Source organism: Coturnix japonica, chromosome 4, assembly GCF_054131305.1.
Source record: "Coturnix japonica strain WE chromosome 4, WE-NBRP24, whole genome shotgun sequence".
In the NCBI taxonomy this organism is placed as follows: domain Eukaryota; kingdom Metazoa; phylum Chordata; class Aves; order Galliformes; family Phasianidae; genus Coturnix; species Coturnix japonica.
In genome coordinates, this window is record NC_140666.1 from 59,695,458 (window position 1) to 59,709,071 (window position 13,614).

Genomic DNA, 13,614 nt, shown 5'->3' on the forward strand with positions numbered 1-13,614 from the left:
CATAGGATATTTACAATTTAGGGAAAATATCTCAGTAGTAATTCTCACACACACCACATTGCTTCCTTGCAAATGTGATGGGAAATATATTTTTTCCAAAATATCACCCATACTAGAACACTCACCTATTTAACTACAGCACTGCACCGATGCCATAATAACAGCCAAAAGCAAAGATGCAAACATTCTTGCTGGGATGATTCCAAATGTAAGCAAAAGATCCTAATAACTGTTACATGAGTAAAATGAAAAACAAATGTAAGGAACAAGACAGACTTCCCAGTCTGGATAAAAGGTGAGAAAGCAGGAGACACTGGTGAACCTAGATAAAAATCCATAAAGCACCAGTTTAAATCCATGCCTGCTTATTTGATGCAGACTAGGAGAATATCAGCTGGTGCTGTGGTCATAGGTGGGAAGCAACCCATGCAGAAGGCAGCCCAGAGTTTCTTTGAGGAGTCTCATTTATAAATGAAATTATTTATCTCCATGAGTGCAGCCAAAGCAATGCCCTGCAGACACTGCTTCTTGTACACAGCAGGCAGCACATGGTATGCTACTGCTGCTGCAGTGATTACAGCAGTCAGGAATAATCCTACACTGATATCACAAAACAGTGCAGTGTTTGCTATGCTGCAATATAATTATACTACTACCATTATATATGGTCCTCCCTCATCCTCTAACATGTAATTTGTCTGCACTCCTTAATATAGTCTCGACAGCAGGAACAGCTCAAACTCTACTGCATTGCTTACTTTCACAAACATTCTCCAGAAAGAAAGTACATTTAAATACATAACTAAATTTAATTACTTGCTGGTAACTAAAGAATGGACTGGGAGAATTAATCTCTAAAATGTAATGAGTACAATGGGTCATTAATTCAACATATTACATATACTCTCAAGTTATCAATCTACTACCAGCACCTATTTCTCATTGGTTGCACCTAATTGGAACTACTATTCATGTTTCATAGAGCAGCCTAGTCTCCCACAAACATCAGCTAAAGCATAATGCAGTAAAATGGTATGCCATTCAGAGGCACTTTGACAAACCTGAAAGGTGGGCCTGTGTGAACCTAGTAAGGTTTAACATGCAAAGTGCAGGGTTTTGCACTTGGGTCGGGGTAATCACAGATACACAGACTGGGGAGAAGAACTCCTTGAGAGCTGCCCTGTGGAAAAGGACTCAGGGGTCCTGGTGGATAAAAAACTGAACATGAGCCAGCAGTGTGCTCCTGAAGTTCAAATGGACAATGGTATCCTGGGTGCCATCAGAAGAGAGGCGGCCAGCAGGGACAGGGAGGTGACTGTCCCTCTCTACTCTGTCCTCATGAGGTCCCATGTAGAGTACTGCATCAAGGCCTGGGGCCCACAATACAAGACCAACAGGGAACTGTTGGAGAGGGTCCAGAGGAAGGCCACAGATGATCAGAGGGCTGGAGCACCTCTCCTGTGAACATAGGCTGAGGGAGCTGAGCTTGTTCAGTCTGGAGAAGAAAAAGCTGTGGGGTGACCTCATGGAAGCCTTCTAGTATTTAAAAGATTATAAATGGGAGGATAATCAACTTTTTACAAGGGTAGACAGCAATAGGACAAAAGAGAAAGAAGAGAAAGGGGTTAAACTCAAGGAGGAAAGGTTTGGACTGGATGTCAGGGGGAAGGAAGTTTGTTACAGAGAGAGTGGTGAGGATGCTCCAACAGGCTGCCCGGAGAGGCTGTGGCTGCCCTGTTCCTGGACATGTTCAAGACCAGTTTGTATGGGGCCTGGGCAACATAGTCTAGTATTAAATGCAGAGGCTGGTGGCTCTGTCTGTAGCAGAGGGGTTGGAACTCGATGATCCTTGGGGTCCTTTCCAACCCAAGCCATTCCATGATTCTAGGAAAGGCGCTTAATGTGTGTCATAGAGTGGGATCTTCCCTTCCTCCTCTCCTATTAGCCCCCACTGCCAGTGCACAGGCAGGGAACAAATCAACCTTGCAAAGACACAGCCCCTGAGCATAATGTGAAAAGAACAGCATGGGCTGTGCCCAAGCATTCCCACTTTTCTCTCCTATCCCCTTTTACCCATTTATTCTGCACATTAATTGCTCCTTCGCTAGCACCCAATTCTCTCTTCCTCCTGAAATGCCTTTCACTTCTTTCATAACTCCTATCTTCTTGAATCTCATTCTTTCCTTCTGTGTAAAAAACCTACAAAGCATAAGATGCTTCAACTCCCAAAGAAGTCAAGCACCCAGGCTGAAAGCGTAAAGCTCTCTCTGTGAGCAGACAACTTCTAATCAGTCTATGGAGTCTAAGGCCATACAGTAATTGCTTAAGATTTGCTTGAACAAGTACTGCCCTAAATAAGCATTTCTGACAAGATTTCCAGTCTTTTATCACTTCAAATTGTTTATCATGTAAAGGAACAATAGGCTGAAGTGTAGATTTGGAAGAGCTAGAAGAAGCAAGCACAAGGATGATGATGAACCATCAATTCTAGGGGTAAAGAAATTATATATATATATTAAAAAAAAAAGTTCACCATAATACTGACACTGAATACCTTTTAATTCTCCCATATACCAAAGGGTGGTGAGATATCAGTCACAAATGATGTCAAGCCTTTTAAGTTTAAACACTAATTCAAGCAGGTACCTATAAGGTATTGTCTCCAACAGAACTATAACAGTTAAGTGCTCATTTTAAAAACAAAACAAAAAACACTTGGACTAAATAAAAAAATCCTTTAAAAGAGCAGATCTTCATAAGGTAGATAAAGCAGTGGCATACTGAGCTGTATGTATGCACACATTTTCCTTTCCGCTTTTACTGTGATCTTCGAATGAACCAATGTGGGAGCACATTTGTAACATTTTACGTTGAAAATCCTTCCATATTAATGAATAAAGCAATACTGTGGGTTTTTTTGTACTATCTTTTCCTGGAATACAAGATGCAAAACCGTACAATAAAGGGTTAAAAGCTCCTGACTAGATCTAGACATTCTTTTCCTGATGTCTTGCTTAACAGACTTAGCATTTAAACAGCATTTGCTAAGCTTTGAAGTCAACACCTCCCAGCATTGTAAGGTGATGGGTAAGGGGGAGGTGCAGGAGTTTGCTGCTGCTATTGTTAAGCAGAACTGCAACAGTTTATATTTGCAAGCCTAAGTAAGGTCCATTACTGGCCACTTTACACCACTTTGGTCAACAAATACCAATCGTCAAAAAGATGAAGAACTAGAATCATGAGAGCAGGACACCTACAGCATGAAGTAAAAAACAGTCACTGGCAAAATATATTTTCTTTAACATAAGAACTCATTAAAAATAAATAAATAAATAAAAAATCTGTTAGTTTCCACATGCACAGAGTCTGATACTGCTTATATTAAGGAATAAAGGCTAAAACTCAAGGGCATCTCTTTTTTTTTTTTTTTTTTTTTTTTTTTTTTTTTAGGTAAATGCAATGTCTTCCCAATTATATGGAACGACTAGGAAACTCAGTACTGTGTGCATTAATGTGGCATCTTGTAAATGCAATTTGTCTGAAAGTCTATATAGTCACTGTAAAATAAGGTCAGATGATTTTTAAGTTTTGTAAGCAGTGACAAAAACTTCAGTTAAAGCCAACTCGGAAGCCTTATCTGCAATAGATGTATTGAGTAAACCAAGCAATAAAACATCCCTGAAACACCATTTGGCCCCTCTCTGTAGGGTGAAAGGTCGAACTCCCTTGATAAAGAACCCTTCATGCCTGGAAGTGTCTTCTGTGGGCAGGAGTTGGGGCTGCTCCCTGCCAAGTTCAATGCAACACTCTCTCAACACTGAGGTCTGATGGGCACAATAAGGTCAAGGTCTGAGGAAAACACCAAATGAGCACTGAATAAAACTATACTGCAGTGCTATAGTTCGTAGGATTAAACTGTTTGACAGCTAAAACAACTAGACTTGAGCACATTAGGTGTGCTCCAAGCTCACTAGACGTGAGACAGTTTTGGTTTGGAAGCTGTTTATGTACAGATGCTGGTTAGCAGTACATGGATTTGTCTGAATTGGAACTTACAAGACTACAAGCATAGATTCAGGATTACTCTACAATCACACCATCTTTCACCATAGCACAGAATTCGACATTAAATGCTGTATAAAAGCTTTTGTTCTACTGAAATGTTGCTTATTGCACTAGACAAACAACCTAGAGCAAATAAATTACTGCTTTATAATGAGCTCACCCAGTGGAGTTTTTAAAGGAAAAAAAAAAAAAATAAAAAAAATCAGCTTACAAATTAATTTCATGTAATTAGTTATGGAGATGAGAAAAAGTTGAACCCACAAAGAGAATCCTTGCATTTGGCAACCGGACTAGGTCAGCTACATACTTTGTGAGTGCAAAACCATGCTGCAAAGTAGGTAGAAGGTGATCTTCCTTATCTAATTACAAAGCCAAAGATTCTGAAAAAGCAGATAGTCTTCAACTACGGTTGTATGAAGGGAAGGAAAGAACAAATAAACACCTCACCTTTTCAGTACCCCGCTTCTTTTCTCGAGGCTGGTTAAGTTTAGCTTGTCTGTCCACTAAAATCTTCTGCCAGTAACGTTGTTCATTATCACCTTGAAAATCAAGTTAACACAACAGTATGTGAACAGAGGTATACAATTTAGCAACATGGTGTTTGTGCTGGTAAAATCTTTTCTAACTCAAGTAACCCCCATATAAAAATACTTGTTAGGAAAACCTTAACATCAGTTGTAGTAAGAAACAGAATTTTGAACTAAAATATATGTGTTTATTTTTATTAGGACGTCAAACAAAACCCACTCTTTCTGCTTACTGCAAAATCTGTTTCAAAACAGATCCAACTGAGTAATAACGTAGGCTTCAACTATCAGTCTTTGTGAATCCAATCCCTATTGCTAAACAAACCAGCCAATATAAAAGGCTGCCCTGCAACATTTGATCAACACACTTCGGTGAACAAAGTAAAGAAAGAGTGTCTAAAGAAACTTAAAGCTGACACAAGGGCCTGTGCTCTGTAGTCCTGGACGGGACCTTAATCTAAGGTACTACAAACTTCATTAACTTTAGAACTTGACTGGCAAGTTATGTTGGTATTCCTGAGCAAGTATCTTTACAAGCTTAACAGAAAGAACTGAAGAAATAAGCAAACAGTGCTCTATACACTTAGCTGGCAGGAGGAGCTTAGTTTTAACTAACATTTCACCACAGTACTCAGCGGCCCTATAATCCACTGATGTATTTACTCTGATTTGTTTGACTACACTATCAAAAAATAACTGTAAAAATGACAATTATTTGACTTCATCAGACTGTGAGAAGCCAGCCGTAGATTGTGTGGGTAGTTTCAGAAGATAGAAAAAGAGCAGAAATAGTTCAACAGTTTCCTTCATTGACTGTTTTGTGGTAAAATAAACAGTTTGCCACTGCTCCTTTTGGTATGAATTGCAGCCATCACAATAGGAATTCTGTGGTGAAATGCCATATGGTCTCACAAGAAACCATCAGTTATGGGGAATTCTCCAGGTTATCCTGGAAAGGATTTCTGCAGAAATTATGGAGCTATGATAAGCAATTTTACATGTATTTTAACTGCATTTTATGTACATTCAGTCACAATACCACAATACCACCAAAATGCTTAATATGTTGCCAGAGGAAAAGCACAGTCAAAAGTTCTATTAAGTCAAATATTACTAGAAGAAGTTCTGCCCCTGAAGTAGCAGAGAGCATTAAAGATTCCCTATTGTTATTCATCACATTCACCTTTACACCACCAAGAAAAGCTGAAGTTCTTACTCAGCCTTTTGCATGCCTCAAAAGCCTTTCTATTCTCATTTCAATGAACCAGTTTGGGGTAAAAAAAAATTTAAAACTATGAATGGAACGATCCTACAATGTAGTATTTACCTACTCCCAATCTACTGCTGTGCTCTTTCATACAAGAAAAAAGAAACCCACATGAAATCATAGATTATAATTTTTTTTTTTATTTTTATTTTTTTAATTTATTTTTGGAACATAAAACTCTGGAGGACAAATAATCTCAGCATGACAATAGCAGCATTCACCAAGCCTAAACTTTAACTGCGATAGTATCAATAAGGTTAATGCTTTCACTGCAGTTATTCCTTCTGTAATCCTTAATTGTCCTTTATGTGGGTTTACATCTACGCACACATGTAACTGGACCCCATAAGGCTCTATGCAGGCATATACTGACATTTAAACACGTAGACAAGATAATCTCATCTGTAAGGCTCTTGCATTTGCTTGGTTTGGTTTATTTAAGATTTAAGATTTTTACTGTTTAGAATTAAAAAGTATGAATTCAGTAATCAAGTTTGAGACAAGTCTCAACTCTCCAATCTCCGCACACAGAAAAACATTTCAATCTAAAACAAAATAAGAATTTAGAACACCAGAGTAATTACAGGACAAAGAATACATTACAACGAGTCTCCTTTTTTAGTGTAAATGTATTTCTAAAAAAGCATAATACAGCCATTAGTTATTGAACCTCCTAAAAAAATAAATAGATTAACTGGAAGGTAGGTGTTAAAGCATAACCTTGCTGAGAGTTTGGTATCTTTCATTTTAAATTCTTGCCAGTTATCAGAATGTTATAGTCCTAAGGCCAAAATGTGCCTTAAGTTCTATAGTCTAGATCTAGGGTAGTGATGAAACCAGTCTCAAAAGAAGAGAATTAAATTGATCAGAGCAAGTAAAGCAACTATTTCACTCTATACAGTGGCTTAAGAACACTCACTATTTTACTAATTCCATTACAGTCAAAAGTTAAGACTTATAGGAAATAAATATACAATATATAATAATAAGAAGTCTGCTCAACAGCTACAAAGACACTTAAATTTTTATCCATAAAGCTATTACAATACTACATGATATACATAAAAGATATGACCTATAGTCAGCCACTGTAGCTGTAAAGATATACATTTGTCTCCTTCCACTAATAAAAAAAACTGGTAACAAACAAAAATACCACACAAAACAACAAATAAGCACCAAGACTTACCAGTAAGAATTTCATATTTCCAGTTGTTTTTTATCTGTAGGTCTTTGTGAGACTTCATGACTGTCTGTGCATCCTCAGGAGTATTAAAACGGACATGGCATTCTGTGTCTCCTTCTAGCATGTCAACATAAGCAACATCAGCCAGCATTGCCAAAGCATCCTATCAGGGTGTGTGAGAACACAGACTTCAGAGTACAGAAGAGTGGCTATTTTGACCACACAATTTGTAGAACAGCACTCATTTTTCATAGAAGGTTATGGAGTAGAAAGTAGTAACAATTTTTGAATCACTTGTCTAATAATTTTGAGTCAATATATTTTCATAAGATGAGCCCATAACTTTAAGACAGCTATTAACCTCTCATTGTGCTCCCAAGAACTATTTTAAGCAGTAATTCCTACAGATATTTCTTTTTCCTAAGAACAATTTTGACTAATGGAACACTAGTTTTGAAACAAAACGGACAATAACTATATCTGTACTAACATTCCTTCAAAAGAAAATAATAAGTGTTGTAACACTGAAAAGCGTCATTCCAATAGAAAAATATTCAGGGTCTTCCTACATATGAAATCCACACACACAGGTTCCTTTAAGGCAGATAATCTAAAAAGTAAAAAAAAACACAAAACAAAACAACAAAACAGTCCTTCCTATCTTTATGAAGTGATCTCTGCCTGAAAATTTTCACTAACAGCTGAAGGAGGAAGAGTCACACATGCTCTTTCAGATGAAGTACTTCACTTGTAATACCTGCTGTTAGGGAAATTAACTAAAACCACACATTCCTAGTCCATTTTGTTCACAGCAGGCAGCTCAAGCCGCTACTGTTCAAGAATTACTTGCTTTTAACCCCATCCACTACAAAGCACAACCTTAAGCAAAACAAAACTAAGCACCAAAATTGTTGAGATCCTTTGAGAATCAAAACTACTGTTCATTCTGATAACCCAAAGTCATCGTGTTTTGGTTTTTAAATTAAGACTCACACAACACATAAGTTTCTCTCCCCTGAGAAACAGGGGAGCAAATGGAAGTAGCACAGCAAAAAACTAAAATATCAAAATAACATTAGAATTGCACTGAAAAGATCTTTCAGGTATGTAGAAGTTCCCCATGCCTGTCATGCAAGAAGAAATACTGGAAATTTACTAAGAAAAACCTAAATGCATTGTCTGGCGGCAGCAGTGCTGTAGATATGACAGACCTGGTGGACAGACAAAGTAAAGGCTTTTGCTGAAGCGTTAAACATTTCACAGAAGCAACTAGTATAGCCACAAGTCAGCCAGGGAATGTCAAGTATAGTTTGCAGTTCCCTCTGCCAAGCTGAGAAACAGCTGGAGCATCCTGAGGATTGTTGTTTGTTCCAACTACAGATGTATTTTACAACTGTATTTCTTCCTAAAAATCTTTCCTCATTTGTTTGGAGATATTCTGTATAATATTTTGCCTTATTATGGAAACCACAACAACTATTAACAAGAATAAAGGCCATGCCAATCTTGTTATGTCTTTACTTTCACTGAAATGTTCTTCTTAAACTAAAGAAAAAAACTAAATTTGTTTTATTTGGAAATACCAGACTGGAAGTTTATGATTTCAGCAGTAGCTGAAAATGAGCTCTGCCCTACCTGAGCATAATGTGTTATGTGACAACACAAACTCAACTACATAAAATGTACTTTGCAGTCAAACTGAACTGGCCTTAAACGTTACAGTGACAACTACCACATTCTCAGTGCCTCCAGTACTCAGACGACTGCCTACAAATACCAAGGCAGACAAGACTGATTAAGGTGAAACCTCATGTATCATCAATTCCTTTTCAGTGAAAAATACCCTTCAAACCTTGCTAGTATTTATGCATACATTCAACTTCACACACTTGCAAGTAGAAAGCTCCCAACAATGTACAGTTAGATATCTAAGTAGTATGGTAAGCTACCTCAGAACTTGTGTTTAGATCCATTCCCATTATAAGTGGTCTGCACATTTATTCTAACATGAGTTAAAACCAAATGACAACTTTCTCATACAATATGTTTTCTTAACCCCAAATTCCTGTTGTTAAAAACAAACTAACTAACTAAAACAACAAATCACCACATACCGAAGCAAAAACAATTTACCACTATGGATTCCTTCATTTGATTTGTACCAAAACTAGTGGCACAATTACATACAGAAAAAGGTGCACCCAACAACATCAAACTCCTATTCCTGAAACGGAAGATTGGTCTCAGCAGTGATTTACTTTTAGCAGTATAACATTAACCACATTTTTCACACAGCAAATGAAAAGACAGAACAAGAAGGGCTGGAGGTAGAGGTGACAATTACTCATCCTCCAGAGCATTATTTATTTCTGCCATTATTTTCAGCCTTGGTTGAAGCACTCAAAAGGCTACATCTTGTTTGAAACATTCTCTTCACCCTATTTTGCCATCCTAAATTCTTCCATTAACAGGTACTAGAGAGGAATCCGAACACAGCTACAGGTAATCAAACAAACAAACAAAAAAATATCGTTAAAATTTGTTTAAATCGTATTCCATATTCAAACATTTGGGTGGCACTGTAAGAGGAAAGGCTAACAGCTACCCTGAGGTTACAAAGGCATTACCTTGATCTGCTTCCTGCCCGGCAGGGGCTCAGTGCTAATGATCTTCACAATTACTCCACTCACAAACTGGGGCCCCATTGTGTTAGCCTTGACAGGAGGGGCACCATCTTCACTGGTGGCTGATGGATTGGAAAAAAGGAGAGAAGAAATTTCACATTTATCAGTTTGGCAAGCCAAAATCTACAAAAGCACAGAAGCAACGTGATGTACACAGAAATGAAAAAGGAACATATTTTAAAATCGTGGATCCAGATTCCTCTCTAATGTAATAACATAAAAGAAAAAAAAATCGTAGCTTCACAAGCACCCTAGAATATTTTTTCTTCTATTCATCACAGTTAATAACCAAATCCTGAATCTATAGTGATTTAAAATAAACGACAAGTCTGTTATCGAAGTTCAATTCAATTTCAATTGAATTCAATTCAATTCACTAAATGGGAAAGGAAAGAGGATCCTGAGGTGGGGATGGGAGGAAACAATTCCATTTCAGAAAAATATACTAGTAGATCCAAGAATATGCAGCTTAACTTCTAGCTATAAACCTGATCAAACCCCATTATAAGGCATTTCTGAATGCTTTAGATTAACAGTTTTGTAGCCCTTAGAAGGGATGGTTAAACAACACAGGCCAACATCAAAAAACTCATTCTTGACTTATTTCTCCCTGGCTTTTAAAATTACAATTACCTAAAAAAAAAAATAATCTCGTTTAAGAAGTGGAACTGGACTGTTCTTGCACCACTTTTTGCTTATAAAATTCCTTAGTACTAAACCAATTTAAATGAGAGAAGCTTGGCATTCAAAGAGAACATCAGTATAGGAAAATAAGTTTTCTTTTTCTATATTTCTAGAGGACCAGTGACTTAAGCATTCTTGAACCATATAAAAAGAAAATGAAGAACAAACAGTTACATTTGCCATTTTTAGACTGAAGATTTTTCGGTGCACAGTTATTTGTTTCCATCTCTCCCACAGGCTCAGGTTTGATTTGGGACATTGTTTTCTTTAAGGAGGCCATGCTGGCTTTTTGAAGAGCCAAATATTCTTGCTTCAAATCCATCCATTCAGTCCTGTAAAGGCAAGACAGGTAAACCAGTTGTAAACACAGAAATAAGGTTTAGAAACTCAGACAAATCTGTCTATGATGGCTGAAACTAAACTTGGCAAGTGATGTAGATCTTTCTTATTAGAAGTCCCCACACAGTTTGCTCATTTTCACCTTGGTCAGTACCTGCATTTTTAATTTTGCTTTAGCTTTTAGTATTTCAAGCAAGTTAAAACAAGAATAACCTCACTTGTAGAGTGACTCAAATTCATTACACGTTCAGAAAACAACAGTGGTAAACTCTCTTCTACTGGAACTACAGAGCTCACAGACTCTATATTCAGAGTTAATTCAGAGACAGTGAACTCTGAATTTACCGAATTAGTTCAGTGAAACCACTTTGTGTCACTATATTAAGAATAAGTCATTTACTTTCTAGAAAAATCATTGATCGAAAATCAACAACTGGTTAAACTCTCCAAAAACCCACTGAGATAAGAACATTCCTCACTATTCAAATGCACTCTGCTTAAAAAATACCACCACATGGAAGCAATTTATATATTTACATACATTTAACATGGAGATGTTTCTGCAAACAGCCAGAGCTTTGCTCCACAGAAACACAATGCCTATAGTGCCACTGTGAGAACGACTCATTGTTACCCTAATCTGTACTATCAAACAAGCTGATAGAGGATTTTTAAAGAGGAGGATATCTTGTGGTAATGGTTTTAGCTGTTAACACTGACAACTGTATACTTCAAAAAAAGCATCCAGACTCACCCAGGATCATACATTCTCAACAGAGCAAAGACATTAAAATAACAAAAGACCCACGTAATGATTCGTTGAGATAAAAAGGCAACACCATTCCATGGCGAGGTATGGTATAAATACAAGCACAAGGAGTTGCTTGTCAGCGTGTCTCCAAAGAAGAGGAGACTGTGGGGAATGAGGCAGGCAAGTATTTACAATGCTTATCCTCTTACGGATTTTTTTTTTTTTGCGCTTCGCTTCAATTTAAAACTTATTTCTTTGTCCTCAGGATCCTGGAGGAAGAAGACGAGCACCGTTGGATAACTTTTTTTTTTTGGTGTGGACCCCTTTTACTTTAACATGGAGGTGCTTTCTGTGATTTTACAAAAGTAAGTGCTTCCATGTTTTAGTAGAGGTGAATCCTGTTCTCAATTCCGAAATGCTGTCCACGGCTTCGTTCTTATTTTGGTCAAGAATTTTCTCCCCACAAGACTTGAGCAAAGAGACTTTTGGCCGAAAGCAGCTAAGGACGTAAACCAAGACAGTTTATGGTCTGTAGGTTCAGAAGGATTTTTTAAAGGACTTCCTCCGCTTTAACATGGAGGTACCTGCTGCCTACAAAAGTAAGTGCTTCCATGTTTCAGTGGTGGTGGATCCTAATTTCTTTCTCCTCTTAGAAAAATGACAAGCATTACAACGCAGCGCTGACATGGTTTATTGCAGCGCTGGGTGCATGGAGATCTCCACCTAGCATGCACCCAGCGCTGAAATAACCAATGTCGGCTTTTTAAACTATCATTTACTTGCATGATTTTTAATTGTGTTGTTAAAGTAATTGTTGTAGTTTGTTTTACAGAAAGAAGTGCAGCCTCTCTACTTAAGGTTTCCCACAACTTAAATGTGGACGTGCTTGCTTTGTTCTAAAAAGAAAGTGCTTCCATGTTTTAGTGATGGTGAATCTTTCTTCTCAACTGGAAACTGGAGCAGAAGAACAATTTCTTTATGGATCTTTTTGGTTTCTGTATTATGGGGGAGGGAGTGTGGGGCCTCATAATATTTCTACCACAACATCTCTAGTCAAGATTATTTTGCATCCTGTTTCTGTATTTGCACTGCACACAGTCTTGTATGCAGAGCTAGTAATCGGACAGCAAGGACCCCCTCTACTTTAACATGGAGGTACTTGCTGGACACCTGAAAAAGTAAGTGCTTCCATGTTTTAGTTGTGGTGTCTCCTGAAACCCAACAGATGTAGAATTCTGGCATTCCCACTTCTCAACTACAGGCTAATACTGTTGCTAATATGCAACTCTGTGATATAAAAATTGGAATTGCACTTTAGCAATGGTGATGGACTGTCAGAAATGCACACTTGAATTGCACACTAAGTTCTCATTCCACAAGCATTACCTAAAAACTCTTGCATAAACCTTGTATAAACCCTTGTACAAGCTGCTGTATATACAGATTACTTATATAAAATGTGTGTTGGCATTCAATAAAACGTGAAACTATGCACATTTTTTTTTTTTTTTTTTAAACCTACGCAGAAACTCCTCATGGCAACTGAACGTTTTAAAATTACAGTACTCCCAAACACATTCACTGGGCAAAAAGGCTACTACCACTTCTACATAACTTCCAGGGCCAAGACTCGACCAAATACAGACAGCTAAATAAGTAATATGAGGCATAATTTTAACCTGCAAGTTTCAACACTGGGAAGGGGGGTTTTAAATCCACAGGAAACCCAAGCAGTGAGTAAAACTCACTTCGGCTTGGGCATCTTACACCATCACAAACTGCCTGCTCATAATCAAAAGACACTGGTAGTAAGCCACATATTAAACTTACTTTGAGAGTACTCTGAGTGGAATAACTTCTTCACCCATCTTGTGTCTTTCTTTGTGTTTTTTCTTGTGTTTTCTTTTAGATTTTGAAAAGGATGCGTCTTTTTTATCACCATCTTTATCATCTTCCACAGGAACATCTAAAAATTAAAAACCCAAAAGAAAACTGGTATAGAGGCAAAACAAATGGCTAAAGCAGACAACTGCAGTTTCCCTCCCCCAACATTTTTCTTCACTCAGCAGCCATTAGATAAACAAGTTAGGACTTATTCCCTAGTCCACTTG

At 37.5% G+C, this 13,614-nt stretch overlaps 1 protein-coding gene across 2 annotated transcripts in view; it reads right to left on the reverse strand.

The window, feature by feature from the left end:
- Window positions 1-13,614, reverse strand: part of LARP7 (La ribonucleoprotein 7, transcriptional regulator) — a 46,558-nt gene that overhangs the window by 1,500 nt on the left and 31,444 nt on the right. For both annotated transcript variants that reach the window (XM_085547022.1, XM_015861992.3), the window contains 5 exons: window positions 13,334-13,469; window positions 10,588-10,745; window positions 9,673-9,791; window positions 7,049-7,208; window positions 4,513-4,604 (listed from right to left, as the gene is read on the reverse strand). In XM_085547022.1, coding sequence (XP_085403148.1) covers window positions 4,513-4,604; window positions 7,049-7,208; window positions 9,673-9,791; window positions 10,588-10,745; window positions 13,334-13,469 — 665 coding nt within the window. The remainder of the gene's footprint in view (window positions 1-4,512; window positions 4,605-7,048; window positions 7,209-9,672; window positions 9,792-10,587; window positions 10,746-13,333; window positions 13,470-13,614) is intronic.